This window comes from Oenanthe melanoleuca, chromosome 2 (assembly GCF_029582105.1).
Source record: "Oenanthe melanoleuca isolate GR-GAL-2019-014 chromosome 2, OMel1.0, whole genome shotgun sequence".
Taxonomy (NCBI): Eukaryota; Metazoa; Chordata; class Aves; order Passeriformes; family Muscicapidae; genus Oenanthe; species Oenanthe melanoleuca.
In genome coordinates, this window is record NC_079335.1 from 138,550,477 (window position 1) to 138,570,209 (window position 19,733).

At 44.4% G+C, this 19,733-nt stretch overlaps 1 protein-coding gene across 4 annotated transcripts in view; it reads left to right on the forward strand.

Moving 5' to 3' along the window:
* Nucleotides 1-2,287: 2,287 nt before the first annotated feature.
* The window catches only part of DIP2C (disco interacting protein 2 homolog C), a 306,400-nt gene continuing 288,954 nt past the window's right edge, over nucleotides 2,288-19,733 (forward strand). For 2 of the 4 annotated variants that reach the window (XM_056484528.1, XM_056484530.1), the window contains exon 1: nucleotides 2,288-2,739. In XM_056484528.1, coding sequence (XP_056340503.1) covers nucleotides 2,655-2,739 — 85 coding nt within the window. In that variant the 5' untranslated portion in view covers nucleotides 2,288-2,654. The remainder of the gene's footprint in view (nucleotides 2,740-19,733) is intronic. The other 2 variants (XM_056484527.1, XM_056484531.1) reach the window with 2 other exon arrangements.

Sequence of the window (19,733 nt, forward strand, 5' to 3'; positions counted from 1 at the left end):
GCTGGTAACGTGATGTAATTTGGTTTCCTTCCACAACGTAATAAAACACTTTGTTTAGTATAGTTGCAGCCTAAGCTTTATCTCTTCAAGAAACTCCTACATCATTTTCTTTCACCAACTAGAGCAGTAAGCTGGTAAGTCAAAGCTAACCTGGCAATGATTATGACTTTTCCTTTCTACTAACATTGTCCCACAAAGACCTTTGGAACTCACAAGGATTTTTGAAACCATAGGTGCTGTGGTGTCTTGCTTCTTCCTTCTTGTGAGGGATTAAAAAACCCCACCAAATCCAAACCAAACTACCAACCCAGAGCCAAAACAAAACAAACACACACAAAAAAAGAAAATATGTACAGACAAAAAAAGGAAGAATGTCCTTGTGGAATATATTTGTTGACTTGAAAGGTAGTTTTATTAAATGTTTTCAAAACATTCATTCTTTTGTTGGAATGGTATAAATTAAGAGCCCCCAATCCTTTTTACTGTGTTCCCTAGATACTGGTTCAGTGTCAGTTTTACATGTGTCAACTTTGTTATTTTTTGTTGTATTAAAATTGCTACTCTTTCATGGAAATGTACACCCATGCTTTAGTGATATACACACCAGAATTGCCATGGCTTGTTTGGAATAGAATAAGGGAGAATTAGAATAGAAATGGGATGGGATGGGATGGAATGGAATGGAATGGGATGGAATGGAATGGAATGGAATGGAATGGAATGGAATGGAATGGAATGGAATGGAATGGAATGGAATGGAATGGAATAGAATAGAATAGAATAGAATAGAATAGAATAGAATAGAATAGAATAGAATAGAATAGAATAGAATAGAATAGAATAGAAGTAATTTCACTTGGGAAAGACCCCTGAGATCATCGAGTCCCACTCTTAACCTGACACTGTGCAGTCCTCCATCGACTGTGTGCAGAGAATAGGAGTGAGAATAGGGGTAGGCTGGAAGTTGTTCGGGAGGTGGGGAAGGAAAAGGGGGCACAGAGTGTCGGAGTTGAATCTCCGCTTGGCTCGAGCACATCAATCCTTCCCCGCCTTCCTCGGCAAAACGGGGACCTGCAGCCCCACTCCTGGGAGCTGGCGTGAGTGAAACCAGTGTAACACTGACTAGGGGCTGCCGTGAGTGAAACCAGTGTAACACTGACTAGGGGCTGCCGTGAGTGAAACCAGTGTAACACTGCCTGGGGGCTGCCGTGAGTGAAACCAGTGTAACACTGACTAGGGGCTGCCGTGAGTGAAACCAGTGTAACACTGCCCGCACATCCTGCACACCCCGCGGGAGCGGTGGCCCCACACACCCCGCACACCCCGGCCCTGCACCCCCGGCCCCGGGCACCCAGCGGAGCCCCGGCCCCGCACACCCCACACAAATACCCCTGGCAGCGCACACACCCCCAGACACACCTCGCACAAACCGCACACCCCCCTTGCCCCCGGTCCCGCACACACCCCTCACACACCCCCCACACACCCCCCTGGTCCCTGGTCCCTCACACACGCCCTTTGCCCGTGGTCCCCGGCCCCTCACACACGCCCCCGGTCCCTCACACACCCCCCCGGTCCCCGGTCCCTCACACACCCCTCACACACGCCCCTTGCCCGTGGTCCCCGGTCCCTCACACACGCCCCCGGTCCCTCACACACCCCCCCGGTCCCCGGTCCCTCACACACCCCTCACACACCCCTCACACACCCCTCACACACGCCGCTTGCCCGTGGTCCCTGGTCCCCTCACACACGCCCCCGGTCCCTGGTCCCTCACATACGCCCCTTGCCCGTGGTCCCTGGTCCCCTCACACACGACCCTTGCCCGTGGTCCCCGGTCCCCTCACACACGCCCCCGGTCCCTCACACACCCCCCCGGTCCCCGGTCCCTCACACACCCCTCACACACCCCCCTAGTCCCTGGTCCCCTTACACACGCCCCCGGTCCCACACACGCCCCTTGCCCTTGCCCCGGTCCCGCACACAGCCCTTACACACCCCCTAGTCCCTGGTCCCCTCACACACGCCCCTTGCCCTTGCCCCGGTCCCGCACCCCTCGTGCGCTCGGCCGGTCGCGCGGGGCGGGCGGGGCGGCGCGAGCAGCGCAGGGCGCCCCCTGCGGGCGGCGCGGGCGCGGCGCGGTCACGTGGATGTGACAGCGGCAGTGCCCGGCCAGCCCCAGGCGCGGCAGCGGCAGCGGCACCGCAGCGCCAGCGCCGCCGCCAGCCCGAGCCGGGCGGGGACAGCGGGGCCGCGGCCGGGGCCGGGGCGAGGCCAGGGGGAGCCGCCGCCGCGGTGTGCCGGGCGCGGCGGCGGGCGGGGGGTGGGCCGGGCGGCGGCGAGGAGCCGATGCGGAGCGATCGCGGGCGGGCGGCGGGAGCGGCCATGGCGGGGCCCCGCTGAAGGAGGCGGCGAAGGAGGAGGAGGAGGAGAGGGGAGGAGAGGAGAAACCTCCGCATTCCCTCCCTCCGCGCGCCCCGTCCCCCCTGCGCGGACCGCCCGCCCGCCCGCCTCCCCTGCATGCCCGGCTGAGACCGCGGGGAGGACTCAGCCACCCGCCGCGGCCCCGCCGCCTTCCCGCGCCCCGCCAGCCGCGGACAAAGGGGGAGAGCGGGCAGCCAGAGGAGGGGAGAGCCCGTCCCCGCCGCGCGAGCATGGCGGACCGCAGCCTGGAGAGCGTGTCCCTGCCGCTGGAGGTGCGGGCCCGGCTGGCCGAGCTGGAGCTGGAGCTCTCCGAAGGTAAAGGCGCGGCGGGGCGGGCGGCGCTGGGCGCGGGCGGCGCGGCGGCGGCGCGGCACCCCCGGCCCGCTCCCCCATCGCGCACCCTCCGCCCTGCGGCCCTGCGGTGCCGGCCCGGCCCCGTGGCGCCCGGGGCTCCCCTGCCGCTGCCGGGGACCCCGGCTTGGGGGTTTTGTTCTACCTGCGAGCCCCCCGCGCTCCGCCGCGGCGCGGGCGGGGGCGGCAGGGGGCTCTGCCGGCGGGGCTTGGCCGCGCACGCGGTGCTGCGGGAGCTGGAAAAATCCGTGGGGATGGGATGGCTCGGAGGGGCTCCTGCCCTGCCCGGGAAACGCGGCTGCACGGGAACGTGCCGTGTACCTGCGTGCCAGAGCCCGCTGTGGCCGCATCCAGAGTCCAGAGACTCCTACGGAGTCCACGCAGCGTGTGTGTGTCGGCTGCAACAAAACACCCCCGATAAGGTCGTTGTGGACAATACCAGTCAGGTCACTCAGACGAAACGATATATATATATTTTTAATTGCGGGATTTTTTTTTTTTTTTAATGTATAATTGAGAGCTCGTGGTGGCTTCTCGGCGCGGTTGGCTGTGATGCTCCGCCGGTCCGCGGGCTGGGAAGGCGCGCACGCAGCCCGAGCTGTTGCCGTGGCAGGAGGATGCAGGAGCCCCAGCCCGGCTCCCGCTCCCGCTGCCATGTGTAGGAGCGACAGCAGGCAGCGAGGAGTGCTGTCAGTGTCCTCGCTGGCGGCCGCTGAGCGACCAGAGTCGTGGAGACGGCTGTAGTGTATCAGATGTGATCGGTGCCTCCCGGAGGAAGAGAGTGGGCAGTATTCATACGTACTGATGCTAGCGTTGGCTCTTTCCTGAAACGCAAATCTGCTATTAGCAGTCCCTTTATTTATTTATTTATATTTTTATTTTTTTTTTCCATAATGCCCCCCACATACCAGGGTTCACCACCAAGAGGCTACAGCACTTCATAGAAGGGACAAATGACCCAGTGTGTCCCAAATTAGTTATTGGAAGTGGTCGATATATTGAGCTGTCTGTCTGTCTTCTGTCTTTTTGTAACGGTTTGTAAGGGCTCCGAGCCAGAAAGTAAAATGCGCTGGAGCCAGTTTCATCAGCAGGGAGGAGCTGATGTTGACATTGTATTTTCCTTTTAACGCTTTGAGGGTGAAGAGAATGAGCTACTGAGATTGCTTGTGGCTCTCATTTCTGTGCCTCCCCCTCCTTGATGGTGCCCTGAAAACTTGAAGTGAGAGGAGTTAAATACAGTATTGCCTTTCTGTGATGCACTGCCAGTCCATTGGCCCTCGTCGGTGGTAGTGAGGGTGGGAAGAGCTGTTTGTATCATGGCACATGTAACGTCGCTTTATGCAGAAAATGCTTTTTGGTGTGTGTCACATCATTGGCTACACAACACTGAGATACTAATTAAAATATCTGTTAGTAAATGCTTACAAAAAACCTGAAATCAAACTGGCATAGACCTTCAATAAATATGCTAATGCAGCGTACCAAAGTTGTAATACAGTTTTACAGTGTAGTTTCTGCTGCTGTAGACATAATCCAAGAGACCTCTGAGGAAGTGGGACGTGGTTTGAAATTGGGCATCTGTATCTGCACTGCCGTGACTTCCCTGCAGCTAGATCTGGAATGAGTTTAGGCAACTGACAATATCTTTCTTTATGTGCCACTGGCGTTACAGCCAGCACACGGGGTGGCTCATGTGTTCTGACTGTGGCAGCCTAAATGAGGATCAGTTGGGATTGGGAGGCAGGTAAAGAACAGGCAATATCACATTTTCAGCCTCTTCCCCCAGGCTGCTCTTGGTGTGTTCTTAATCAAGTACATGACAGTGTTCAGTGCCGGAGAAAATGAAATAATTTACTGCTTAATGCTCCTACCTTTAGGCATGTTGCAACTCCTGGCCTGTTCCCAAAAATAGTCCCTAAAGAGAGTGGGATCAGTAATTTGTATGGTTTTATTGTGCTGTAGAAGTTGGCTCATACTCTGGCCATGCTACTCCTGAGTTAAATGGTTTTCAAGGCAATTCTGTGTCTCTTTACACCCTGAACGTGCAGTACCTTATACTTGTGCTTCAGTTGGCTGTAATGAGCCAGTCCACTGCCTTTTTTCACTGAGATACACTTATGCAAGTGCATAAAAGTTCATGTGATTGAGGTTTTAACATGTGTTCTGCTCATGATGTGTTAGGGTGTCTCTGCTGCCTTTGTGGAGCAGGAGACTTTTGGAGGCAATAGGCAGCTGCATGCTTTAATGTGTTTGGGTCTCATCGATAACACTGGCAGCAGAGTGGCTGCTGTAATTGTTGCCTTTCTTAAAAATGCTTTCCCAAGTCAGACTTGCTAGGAAGACGTTTTTTCAAGTGCTGCATTTCTGAAACCTTGTATTTGTTGCGTTGTTTGAGTGTGAGTTTTCATTTCTGGATGCTGTCTTAGAGCTGCTGCCTGTACCCAAGCCACGTGGTTGTCCGTGCCAAAACCTGCTATGGAGAGTGCAGCTTTAGGAACAGTTTCTGAGAGAGAGCTGCTGCTTTGTGGGAAAGAGAGGAGCACCAGCAGGGTTGTTGCGTGGTTATTCCTCAGCTGTGAGCTAAAGCTGTCTCCATCCTAGCTCTAGGAAGTGTGATAGCGTGGGTCCTGCCCACGCAGTGCCTCTCCAAACTGCACATAGCACAGCTGTGTCCCTGTGCCCAGGCCTGGTTACTGTGCCAGTGGCACACGGGCACTGTGCAGGGTTGTGGTCACAGAGCTCGCTGCTGGTCCCGTGGCACATTTCAGTCTGGCCGTGGTGCTTTCCCCACCCCTGTATCCAAATCCTGAATCCTCGTTCAGCTGCGCACTCGGCACAGCCTCACTGGCAGCAGAGATGTGGCAGGAGAGCCTCAGGAAGTGTCTGCTGGGCAGATAGCACATGCTTTATAGACCATGGAGCAAAGGGCCTTTTTTCTTCTTTTCTTTTTTTTTTAGCAGTTGTGCACTGCTTGTTTTTTGAAAGGGAAGGGGAAGGTTGGAAGGCATTTAATGGTGTTCTGTGAAGTTTGCCTCTGTTCTCTGTGATAATCCTAACTTGTTGGTTACTGTGGCCAAGCCACATGCCTTCCACCTCCCCTTTGCTGTGGTCTGAATGGCCTTTTTTTTTGTTTAAACATAGCTATTTAAAAGGTACTGTGGATGCAAATGAGAATAACCATTTTAGATTTAGTTAGTTTCGTTAGTAAGACTTGGAAGGTGAAGATCAGCCAGACTCAGCAATGCTCAGCAGGTTCCTCTGGTTGCCTGTCCCACACAGAGCTGGAGGTAGCCTGGCACTCTGAAATGTTGAGAGTGACATTCACAGTGATGTGGTGGCATGTAGTGCTATATTCAGCCTAAGGCATCAACAGCACACTTCTTGTTGGTGTTTTCACTTTATTTTGGGAAGGGGATATTGCCTCTGTGTTTCTCAGGACACAGCAGCTCAACAGCACTTTCAATTTTTTTAAAATATTGGAAGTTTTGGAATCATCCTTGATTCCAGACATTCTGGAGACATTAGTTATGCTGTGTTTGAGTGAACATGCTTGATGCTGGTGTGTTGTGTACATGTTCTTTGACACTCTGGTAGTTTCCCTGAGCTGCTAAGGCTTGCATGGCTCAGAAGGAGCCCTTCTAGGCTGATGCAATCAACATGTCACTCTGCAGTAGCTGTTCTTCAGGGCTGCTTAGGATTTTACGAGGTTTTAGTTTTCTAACGATGTATAAAATTGTACTGGGTGGAAATAGATGAATCATCCTGTTTTTTAGAATAGCTTGGGGGTTGTTAACTGAAGAACTGATTAAATAAAACCAGGAGTCCTGAAATGTGCTGTCTTATAAAAAAAATAAAAAAGGCATTCTACAAACCCCTTCATTCTTAAAAACACTTAAAAATTTAAAAAATGCTCTGTCCCACTTTTCTCATTTTGCCCTCAATTTAAGGTTATATAAGGTTAAATTGCCCTTCCAATTATTTCATGAACCAAAATTAATTGGGCAAAGATGCTCTATATTTCTTCCAGTATTTTATCCAAGTGTCACATAACATAGCAGAAACACTTAAAAAACCACAGACACCACATGGAAAATGTGAAAACCATCCTGTTCAGAAACTATTCTCCCTAAATTCCATACTATACTTCCAGTCCTCTTCCATTTTAAACAAATGAGACATAGCAGGTTTCTTTTTTTGAAAGTCTCAACTTTTCTGCAAAGAGCACTTTCAAAAAAAGGCTCAGCAGATCTTTAATAAGCGATTACTTATTCCCAAAGGCACTGGACGTGCAGTCACCTAATTAATTTGGTCCTTTGCTTTCATTGTATTGACTGGCTCAATTATATTTGGTAATATTGCTTGGGTTGATTGAGTCGCTTTCTGGCCAGGTTTATTATTTTATTAGGTTTAAGTTATGTCTTTTGTTGTCTGCCTGTAGTTGCTGGGTTGAGACCAGAGATGTGTAGTTAACTCCTCTTTTTATTTTCCCCTAACATTTGCCAGCTGACTTCACTTGCAGAGAGGTTTTAAAGTGTGAAAATTTCAATAACTAGCACACCTCTGTGATTTGGGACATAGAGTCATCCTTTTAATTCACTACTTGAGAGATAGTGCTCTGCTTAGAAAGTGAGTATCACCTGTGCAATGACAGAGTGCTAATACTTCCTGAGTTTAGGTGTTTAGGTGAGAAATGAACCAAGAAATTTAACACTCACATTTACTTCTTGTTTTTTGAGCTGTTAGGATGCAGCTGCCTCATGTTTTCAGTTATTTTTTTCTGGAGAAGAAAGGACTAATTTACTCCAAATACATAAGGCTTAAATTTTCATGGAAGTTACATGGAAGACTAGGACTTTAGGAAAATATACTGGATATAATGGAAATTATGATAAAATCAAGAGCACTGTCAACAGAAACTTTTCTTTGTAAGATGAATCTCCTCTCATCAGCTATTTTGTTTCTCTGATGGTACTCAAGTTGGAGAGGGACAATAACCTGGTTATTTCAAAAACAGGTTCAATTCATTCATGAGTTTACCATTTGTATTTTAAGGCACTGGAATTTGAAAGATTATTTTTTAAAAAAATTTAAATATTTTTATTTGCCTCCTTCACTGTGCTGTTTGGTCTTAAGGGCTTTTAATGGGTGTCAAAAGAATTCTCTGCCACTCCTTCAGTAGAAGTACATGGTAATGCCTTGTAAAACAGACTATGCAAATCTCCAGGATGTTCCCAGAACAGCTGTCCTGAAGGCATGCTGTAAATATACCTTTATTGCCAGCTGATGTTGAGCAGCACTGATGCCCAAGGGTTACACTTAATAGATCATTCAGATGATCTTTACTGGATTACACAACTGACGTACTCCAAACACTTTTCCCAAGGAGGTGTGAAAGTTGCCGAGGGGGTGTCAGTTTTATAGGCAAAGCAGGGAGTGAGCAGTGTGTTTCTAGGGGAGTAAGCAGTGTATTTCTAAGGAGAGCACAGCTGCAGGGAATGCCCTCTGCAGCTTCAGGGCACGTCTGTGGCTGTGCTGCACAGAGCAGGAGCCAGCACTGCTTCCCCTGCCAAACCTGCGTGCACCTATGGCTGTGAGTCAACCTGCTGCCTTCCCTGCAAGGTGTTGCCCTGCCTTTGTTAATCCATCAGGAGGGGAATGCAGTCACTGTGCTTCCAGCAAACCAAATATCCTTTTTGGTATCAGAGGAATTCAAATTCAGCACACCTCTTTCCTTTGTGGTTAAACTTTCTTGGGGGAAAGTGTTTTCATGATGTCTAAAACTAATTTTTGATGCGTGATTTAGATTGGGAACAGCAGGATCACTGTTTCTCTGAAGAGATATCAGCAGATTCCTTTAGGTCTTACTAGCTCAGAGTGGATGTTTGTGGTATGGTACACAGGTTCCTAAATGTACCATAGCTCTCCTGTACTTAAAAATGCATTGGCTACATTTTAATTTTTTAAGAGGCTATTTGTATAACGCGTCAAGCAGGACATATAATTTTTTAAAAATAACTGCTTTAATTCCCCAGCAACTGTCAGACAAGATGAGTCACTGCAGTATAAGAATTCACCACAGCGCATCACAGATTTGACACAAACTCCTAATCCATGTAAAATTATGCATGTATATTCCCCTATCTTCCCAGAGGGTGAGCTTCATTTTTGCCAAACTCATGATGATCCCATTCTGCCTTCTCTCCTCCCCCGCCTCCTCTTTTCTCCCCTTTTTTTCCTGAGAACCTCCTTCCAGTCAGTAGCCCCAGTGTGGGGTCTGGGTGCAGCAGCCTTTTCCTGGCTTGTGAAGAGCCTTTGCTGATTGTTAACCACAGCTCCAGGTTCTCTCCTTGATTGTGGTGGTGCAGGGCATTTCCAAAATGTGATTGCTCTCTGCAGAATTCTGGGCTTTCCTTGTATTACTAGGGTAAACATACACTAAATGATGGGAACTGGTTCTATCTAACTCCACTTGGTGCAACACATTGGGGAATTGCTCATTTTAGACCTCTGTAAATAATTTTTTTTTTGTTTTGTTTTGTTTTTGTTTTTTCCCCTGGTATTCTTAGCTAGGGCTTCTAGTTGCTAGCCAGTATTATTTATCACTAGGATTAAGTATGGCTTCAAAACAGTGTGAAACATATTGGGGACACTATGATATTCTGCAATAAAACAGCAAATATAGGAGCAGAAATACTTAAAGCAATAGAGCTTGAGACAGATGCTGGGAAGACAGTGGCCATGGCTTTAGCTGGAGCCTCTTGCCACAGAAGAGGAGGTTTCTGCCTTAAAGCCATGTGAAATCCTACCAGGGCACTCTGCATGGCTCTCAGGGGATGGAGGGAGGTGTGCCCCGGTGATTCCTGCAGTCCTTTTTTGGAGAGCAGAGTCATTTGCTGGTTCCTGGCAGTTTGGTAGGCACAGTCTGTTTGACACATGACCTGCAGTGCTTAGGGCAGCATCAGGTGCCAGGGTGTGGTTAATTGCCACATTATTTTACAACAGAAGTTAATGTTGAAAAGATGTTTCAGTGATCTCTTTTTAAGACGATTGTGTTAAGTGGTTGGATAACTAGAGAAAGGATCTCATGAAGGATCTTGATGCCTTGGAAGAGAAGGGGCTGTTTGATTTCCAAAGACTGAACCATACATAAGTTATCATTTAGGATGCTTGAGGGGGTTTTTGCTTTTATATGTATGGCTGGGTCTGCAGAATGGTGGCAGTGGAGGGGACAGAGGGATTCTTCAAGTGTTGTCTGTGTATGTAAGCAGAAGTGGATGTTAGGACTTGTTTAGTCCTGTATCTCTCTCTGAATCTGGAGTCCCTATCTCTAAACTGTGACATCTGCAGTTTCTTCATTCGAATCTTGGCTTGATCTGTATTTAAGATTAAAATATCAAAAAAAGATCTTGTAAGTCTGGTCTGGTAAGAGCTGCTCAGAAGCCAGGGAAATTGTTTCTTAATGAATTCTGTGACAAATACTGAAGTGTAAGTAATGGTGCCTGTTTTTTTTCTGGCAGGCTGGTGGTTAAAAGTTTGTTTAGACCAGCAAAAGTTCAGAGACTTTTGGTTGGTGTAGAGACCCAAACAAAGTGTTCTTGATACTCCCTTTTCCTACTGTGTGGATGTCCATGTGTCCATAAACAGCCTGGCAAAATTGAGAGACCCTGGCAAGTCTCCTCAGAGAAAGCAGCCCTGGACAATTCCATCTGTGTGGACCCTCCAGGAAGAGTTAAATGGTGTTAGCAGGATGGCTGCAGGGATATTGCATCTATTATTGCCATTTAGTGAGAAAATAGACCAAACTGCTCTTTGGACTTTTCACATCACATTGCTGAGCAGCCCTGGAGTTGTACAGAAAATTTCTTTCTGGTAACGGCAAATAATAAAACTTTACCTATTTTCTTTTGAGGGGACATCCTTAGTCATATTAACTCATATTTTTCATTGCTATAATTGCAAGAAGAATGAGCAAAATTTAGAATTTTATGTGCCATCCCTCTTATCCTTATTTAAAGAAATATTTAAATAATCAAGTGTTTTTGATGAATGTGTGAACAAATAAAATTATGGCATTGTGGTGGCATGCAAGCAGTTCAAATTTAATGAAGAATCTTGAAATAAAAATTGTTTGAAATGCTGTACTTCTTTAGCAGATGCCTGAGGATGAACAAACAACAGTGACTGAGCGAAACAGCAAAATGTAGAAATATCCCTGCTCTTTCCTGAATGGTGATAATGGCAAACCCCTTTGCTGAATTTGCTGGAAGAGCTCAGTTTCATTTGCCATATTTTTTTAGGCTGAAAAAATAATTCTTTCTTTAGTAGATGCTGTAAGTTTCCTGAGTGTTGTGAAGTGAGGGTTAACCTTTTTTAGGAAAAAGTACTGTTGGACTGTGGAGTGATGTTCCTTTCTGAGAGGAAATATAACAGGCAGTACCTTTAATTTGCTCTACTTCAAATTGACTCTGTATTGTAATAGAAAAGGGTGATTTGTTATGTTGAGCTACAACAATGGGACTATCAGCAGTTAAATTTAATATTTTTTTTTATGATGATGAAAAAGAGTCCTGTGTTTTATGTTTATGAATTTTATGCTGTTAAAGTTTGGCATATTCCAGTCAAAGGTTCTATCTGTGCCTTTTACAAATTCTGACTTAAGTCATTTGTGTATCCATGCCACAGGCTTGGGAGAACTGGACAAGCAGTTCAGAAGAGATCTGGAAGAGTGACCAAGAGCAGAGGCATGGACACTGGGGATTAAAGCAGTCTTAATAAACACTGTTTGCCAGGAGGAAGATTGGAGTTTATTTTGATTATTTGAGAGGTCTTCTGTTGGGGATGGAGGAGTACTTTCCTGTACTGCAAAGCATTAACAGTTCTCATAAACATGAGAAGATTGAACTCCTAGGAATGGAAATTAGACAAATGGAGGTTGAAGATAAGACAGATAATATTAATAATTCTAGATAAACACTGAAACACTGTTTAGAAGAGAAGACTCAACAGCTTTCTAAAAAAAATCTACCCACAAGTAGAACTGATGGATGGCTCCTTTCTAAGACATGTTAAATGTAAGAAGTTTGTGTGTCTATGTAGGTATGTAAACCACTGAAGCCACCCTTGACCAGAAATATACTGGTTTAAGTATTTTTGTAGTGGTATTTTTTAAATGTCTGGTCCAATATTACGTTATGTGTTTTCATAGTAACTCCAAAAGGCATTGCAACATCTTAGAATTTCAGCTCTACTATGTTTGCAGTATTTTACTAGAGATGACTTGACATTTACTTGCAGTAGTAATTTGTTTTAAGTCAATATTGAACACTGCAAGGATGTGCATACATTGCAGTTTGAGAGGGTATCAAAGGCAGCCACTCTGATAATACTTGCTTAAATACTGGCTACTCATATATTTGCCTGTTGCTCAGGGGACTTCTGTATAAGCAAGAAGTGGCAGAAAAATAACATTTTTAAAAGCTTCCTTAATGTTTATTGTACTTTGCTTAATCATTGGCTTTTATGTAAAGATATTGTCCATTGTAATAATTTGGATAAAAAAGAAGAAAGTGCTCACTTCCCCTGAAGATTAATCCTTCCTGCATCCTATGCCTGAGGCAGCTCTTTGCTCTTTGTCTTTGCTCCTGCCCCAGTGGCTGACTGCAGCAACTTGAGTTTCCTCTTCATTGTGGTGGTAGGTGAAGGGTGTGGGAGCAGCAGAAGTGGCTCTGTGCCTTCGTGCTGCCATCTGAACATCTGTGAGAACTGTTTTGTTTATTGGGAGTTTCACAAAGCTGGTGTCTTTGACCTCCAGCAGTCACTTCTGGAGCAAGGTGAAAGAGTGAACATATTCCTTTGTTTGCAGTGGGAGAAGATATTTGTTGTTGCTTAACCCAGACACTGTTTTTCTTCCTGAGCACAAGAATGCTGTGGCTGGTGGTAATTTTGAGGAAGATGAGGGCTCCTGGCAAGTCTGGTATTTCTTCCTTGGCTTTGAAGATCAGCCTCTTGTCTGGCTTTTGTTCTGCCAAAGATGCTGTGTGGCTGAGCAAGGTGATTTGGGTTTCCTTGGGAAAAGTGAGGAAGCTGTGTATGGGATGCATTCAGCCAGAAACAGCCACAGCAATGTTAAATTTCATCTTTGACTGCTGGACTTTTCAGAGACATTTGGTAACTTGTGGTAACCTAATCCATAAGAGTTTTCTCTCCATAGGATACCTTTCAAACAAATATAGGGAGCCTGGACCCTTTCTCATCAGTGCCAGTTTCTCAGTCCTGAGAGGAATCCCAGCTGGTTCCTAGAACTCTTTGTACTATTGAAGAAATTCTCTGGGCTCTTTTCTGTCCTGAAAATCATGCAAAAACCACAGCTTCTCTGAAACATAAAGTCCTCTTACTGTTTGTCATTCCTAGGTAGTGGTCTGGCTTTGGCTGACCTGCAAAGTGCTTTTCTGTGTATTTTGATAAGATGTAACAATAAGGTATTGATCACTTGCAGTGTTATGTCTGTTGTACATCATTCAAAACATGAAATTTCACATGTATGTTTCTTCAAATGCACATTGGCTTTTAAGTATTGTAATTGGTTACTTCTGGTAAATAACAAATCCAGGTTCAGATTTGACTTTCTTTGTGAGCTATTCTAGTACAGGATATATACTAGAAATAACACCAAACTAGCTTAATCCTTTGTGCCTTCTTCACAAATTGCAAGCAGATTGAGTATCAAGGACTAAATTAGACTGAATTTGGGAATAAGAAACCAACTCTTCTTTAAAGTGAGCTTTTTAACCATGAGCAGCTTTCTGTTCTGAATTTTACAGGTTTTTTGACTCTGTCATAAATCTGCTCTAACATAGACACACAAAGAAATCTCCCCTGATTTTCTCTAGAGTAAAAGGTTCTTTTGCTAATGAGATCTTATAAAAAGTGATAGTTTGAAGATGGTAACCAGTAGGTGCTGCCTAAATGTCTTACTAAATTCTAAATTAATTCTAAATTACCTAAATGTCTTACTACTTTCATTAAATGTATTAGTGAAACATACTATGTGTCCTTCTTCCTCAAAAATTGCTCATATAGTTGTGTTAGAGTTAAGAGAGGATAAAGCATCTAAGTGGCCACATCCTTCTGAGATACTGTGGCACCTGTTCTTCTCCAGGCTCCTCTTGAGAATATTGTGTGACTGTTGTCATGGGCTGGGTTCTCCCCTCTACTGGTTTCTGCATTCCACCCCTGAGCCCAGCACAGACAATAAAGGAGCCACACCTCATGGAGTTGGGCTGCTAGGAGAGTACAGTAGGAATTACAATGAAATTGTAATAGGAATTACAGTTGAAAGGTGATTGAAGTCTCCCCAGAATAACAGTATGGAAGTACTTTCAATGTAAAAGCTGAAGCTTCATATTCAGGTGCTTAAATAAGGAGAGAGTATAAGATTTTCCAAAATAAATTCTTGTATTTGTTTTTTCGCTCAGGATGAAGTCCAGTTCACCTAAAAATAAATGGCAAAGCTATGCTGGCATCAGGACTGCACTAATGGGTGTAGTTCCCTTAAAACTAGGTCTGTGAATAGTCAGAAACAGTCTGTAATATTTAAGGATCTGTACTAGGGTGTATGGCAGAAAGAAACAGATACTTTTTCTTCACTTTCTGTGTAGTTGTTGGTGGTACTAAGAGAACATGTTTGAGACAGAGCATTTACTTATATGAACAATGGGCCATGATGGCATCCCAGTGGAAAGATGGGGACCTCATTCAGGACTGGGAAACCAGTCCATATTTAGAGGAGTTGTTACCCATTTGCTGGAAGGAACTCATTACACAAAAGCTCTTTAATGTTTCTGGTCCTTTAATGGTTGGTATCACCTGTTTCTGTGTGACAGAAAGCTTTTACTTTACTTTACTTTTACTTATATGTGCCTTTTTGTTTTTAGCTTTTTCTCACCTATCTGTTTCCCCTCCATTGTTTAATTTCTGACTTTCTTCTCTCTAAAGCCATCTGGCCATGGTGTGGCCTGTCAGGGTCATTCCACCATCCTGCCCCATCTTCCTTGGTCATCTCTCTTTCCACCACTGCTTAAACAGTAAACTTGGTGCAGGATCATCGTGCAGATAATTAATGTGATGCCCCCTTTTGCTATTGTTTCATCTTTTCACAGAAAAGATTGCTCTTGAAGCATGTCATGGCCAATATCTTGCAAATTGAAATCTTTTATTCTTACGTTGATTTCAGACAAATTTTTGTCTTGGAGTAACAAACTTGTTAACTGCTGAAACTTGCAGTCTGCAGAGACACTAGCTGAGTTTTGTGTTCTGTTAGCCATGCTTTTTGGGCTATTTTGCTTTTTTGGTTATTGTTGTTTAGTTCTAGTTTGTCATGTTTGCTTAGAGCTAGATTAGGGTATCCTCCGTGCAGTGCGAGGCATTTATGGAAAATGTGCATCTTAAATTTCTTGAAATCTGATCTGGAGCTAAGTCATGACATTTATTTTCCATCTAAAAATGCATTTCTCTTAATTATATCCCCATTCAGTGTGGGTGGATTTTTTTTTTCTCTCAATTCACGTGAAATCCACACTAAACAAAAATACAGCTAACAGAGCCTAAAATTATAAAGGAATTACTTGCAAAGAGCTGGCAATGCTGTCTACATGATGAAAGCAATTTAAATTGTTCAGGCATAAAGCATGGATTAGAAACTGTATCTTCAAATCATCTTTGCATATTTATGAGTACACCTGTTATATAAGCAGTGGAAATGCTGAGATTCCTGCAGCCCTCTGCCACTGTATGCAGGGTGAAGAAAAGCCAGGATCGTTTGTCAGTTTAAGTCTTTCAAATCCAAAGTGGAGCCTTATCTGCCTAATAGCCTAATAGCAGAGAGAGATACTGTTTGTGTTCAGCAGGGCTGTATTCATGTGACTGTCAGGGGCTGAATTACTGCTCTCAGTGCTATATAAAGATTCCTGCTCCCAACCTGCCCCTCCCTGGCTCTGCCATGTAGCACAATGTGCAGCATGGCTGTAAAACATCCCTGACATACTGAAGCGTGCCTGCTTTCACACTTGCATGTGGAAAAGAAGAAATAAAATAAAGGGTTGTGTTAACTTCCTAGCTGTGGGGAGTGCAGTGCCAGCTGGGGCAGGGTCATGTTACTTGCACCTATTTTCCAGCACCAGGCCTATATTGAGAAGAAGAGTTGGGTTGTGTGGTTGCTGTATCCTGCACCTCTTCTCTGCTCTGTGCAAGTGCTATGCCCAGTTTAGCCTCTGGTGTCAACTTGAGTACCCACAAAATGCAGCTTCCTGGGGAGCCAAACTTGGAACAGCAGGGCTCAGGGTTATACATGATGTGCCATGAAGCTGGAGTTTAAAAGTCCTTTTCACTGTCACTGCTGCCTTGTTGTTTGCAGGTGGGTTATGATTCCACTGATGCCTGGGTTTACAAACAAAAAAAAAAAAAACAAACCAAAAGAAACAAGAAAAGGAAGAAAATCTCCTAGAGTTTGTTTTTTTTTTCCTCCTTCCCCTGAATAAGTTTCTTTTTGTAGCACTTAAAGTTGGATCAATTCAACAGTCTGCTATAAACTTCAGAAATAACTGCATCTTGCAGAGAACAGGGCTCTGAACAGTATGCATTGGGAAGGTGTGCATGTATAGAAACATCTTAATCCAGTTTTTCTGCTTGATACAATAATTTATGTAAGTACACTGAACGTAAGGAAAACATTTTCTTACTGTGAGACATGGTTACAAGCTTGCACAGGGTGCACTCCCTGTCCTTTGAGATGCTCAGAGCCTGTCTGGATGTGGTTCTGGAACTTGTTCTAGGTAGCCCTGCTTGAGAGGAAGAGCTGGACAAGGTGATCTCTAGAGGCTCTTTCCATCCTTAACCATTCTGTGGTTCCCCCCTAAGTTTCCACCCTGATAAGTAATTCTGTGCTGCCCAGCACATTTCTCGTGGATCACACGCTGTATGTGGTTCTTGGAATGGCATACTTGGCCTCTCCTGCAGTGGGTTCATACCTGAGATCTGCTGTAACACCAAGTTTTAAAATTTTGGATTTAATTGTACCTTGTGCACTTTAGCGATAGTCAGCAAAAATATGCCACATGAGAGGTGAAGCACAGTGCATTAAACAGGTATTTGGTTCTGAAATTGTTTCCCTTAAAATCTTGTTACTGGTTTTTGTATGCAAAACTTGATAATGGCAGTAAATTTGCATCTTATGTAAATGAGCTAGAATCCAAGCATGGGTAAGGGTGCTTGTGATGATTTTAATACTGTCATTATGATCATCACTCAGGTATATGACTGTCAATTAAACAATTCCTGGGTTTTTTTTTTTCGATGGAAGTATATGCTTGTTTATATCTGTAGACGAGTATTTCCTTTGGTTCTGTCAGGAGCAGGGAAATGAGCAGAACTGAATGGCTTTGAAAATAATTTTGTTCAATTGCTTATTAACACTGATTTTAGGTATGAAAATACCTTGAATGTTGATGAGATCTTTTATTATTTTTATTGAAGTCTGTTTTGAGAGTATATGCAGCTGTAATCATGCAGTTAAATAGCGCATATTTTTTCAAAGTTTTACATCAGTATTGCAATAATGAGGCTCCCTGGCAGAGCTAAAATTCAGTCACCATTCTTTGGCATTGTAGAACAACCCACAGTGAGCCTTCTTATGAAAGTGATTGGGTGGCTGTGGTCCTCAGATGAATGTTTGGCCTCACATTATTAATACTTTCTCAGCCACCAGGCTTTCTTTTTCTTTCTATAAAATGTGAAAATTGACTGAATTTTTTGGGGTATGAACACAGCTTTCAAATATGGAAGAGCTCCAGTATCTACATTGTCTCCTGACTGTTCAGTGAGCAGCTGGACATAGCTTTTGTGAAAGTTATGTAGAGTATGGTCTCAGTTCAGCAAGGCATTTTAGGTATGTGCTTCAGTCTCATTGATACTGCCAGTTTAACTTAAACCAAGTTGTCACACACCAGTGAGCATATTTGTCTCCTGCATGGAAAAAAAAATTGTTGGCATCTTCATTGCTTGCTTAAAAAAGAAGAGTCAGCATTAAATAAAGGGATCAACAGTCTTTCTTTTGGATTACTGAGTAAATGGGAAGGGATCTTCAAGCATTTTTTGTTTAAATGATGCTTCACTATATCATTAAGATCAGGTAATTGAATGAAGAGCAGAACTTACCATACCTGTGTCTCATTTTCTGTGCTTCCTCAGTGCTTTCTTGAATTTGCAACAAAAAGGGAGTAACTCCATGAGAGTGTGTCAGCTGAAGAATTCCATCATACAATACATGTGGTGGTGAAGGATACATTCATAGCTTGCCAGAAGACACATCATGGGCAGCAGCTCCTGTCTGCAGCACACGTGTGCAGTCACCTTAAAATCCCAAGGCAGGATGCAAGGCACCGAGGAAACGAGGGAACACAGTGATTGCCTTTCCTCCTGAATACAAGTTGATCTAAGCAGCCATCTTCTGGAAAACGTTTTGAAGCTGTTTCTCTTCACCTTTTGATGCAAGGCAAGAATCATGAGGAAGCAAGGAAGAATTGTTCCAGCCTTGCACTTTCTGCTTTTTCTGGCAGAAATTGCCTTAAAAAAAGTTGTTTGTAGACCAATTAGTGTAGTCACCAGCCAAAGACAAAAATACTTCTCTCCTACTTTCCAGGGCTGGGTTTGCAGCTCAGGGCTATGAAAAATCTGGATCCAACAGGGTAATTTCCTGAACACTGTATTCAAGCCATTCTCTTTTGGGAAAGAGAGGCAGTTGAGGGATAGGTGAGAAGAATGGTTAATTTCTTCCCAGGATTTTCAAAATATCAAAAGAATGGGAGAGGCTGAGTGATTGGTGTCTCTGTCCTTTGACATTGTATGTCAAAGGTATAAATTGTTTCTGTTTTAGGAATTTGAGAGTGTATTGCTGTGTTAAACACATGAGATTCTGTTCGGAACCATGCAATATGTTTCTGACTAGTTTTTTATTTTCATCTTCCTTTCACCATTCATCATGATGTTTTTCTGGTGTACTTGGAATCTACTGAACTTGGTCTGAAGCCTTACAGTTTTCCCAATGAGTTAGTTTTGCTACATTAAACTATGAAAATGTAGTTGATTCAAAGAGCTTGGTCCTTTTGTGGTATCCAGCGTTTATGGTGTTTTAGTCCTCTGTTAATGTGTTTTATAAGATTTGGTATCAGATTTTGATTGTTTTGTAGTAAAAGGTATGGTCTGCAAAGTCAAGTACATGATTGTTTACCTAGTGCTACAGGGTGAGGTGGATAAGAAGTTACTCTGTCACTGATAGAATAACTAAAATTTAGACATAAAATTGTGGACAAGAACTGTGTATTCCATTAAAGGCTAAATGTGACACATTAAGGAACTTAAGAATTTAGCTGTAGAAACATCTCTTTTGGCAATGATTTATTTTCAGTGATATTTAAGGAAGTAGCTTTTGAAATGTAAAAATCTCTACACAGACGTCATTATTTTTGCAAGCAGCGTGTGCCTGTATGTAGGCATATTTAAAGACATAAAGGAATATACATTGGTAGAAGGAGGGGAAGGAAAAACCTCACACACTGACTCTTCAAATGAACAAATCTTCCCACTTAAGGGAATGTTATGGGAGGCAGCAGCTCCCTTAGGGATAGGCATGCGCAAGTTACCCGTTCTGAGTCACGGGTTTTTCCACAGCTTTGTGCCTCAGATGTGCAAGCCCCTTCCCCACCATGCTCCCAATTCCTTAAATAGCAGCTGGGGTCAAGAAGGACAAGGGACAGATCACTGTCAGTAGGAGGCCTTCTAAATCACACCAGGGTATGTGGGGTTTCTTGATGCTCAGCCTCAGCTCTCTGGTGCTAGAAGATAATTTTAATCCCGTTATATTTATTGCTTCTCAGTAGTGTTTTGGCTTTTATACTGACTCACAC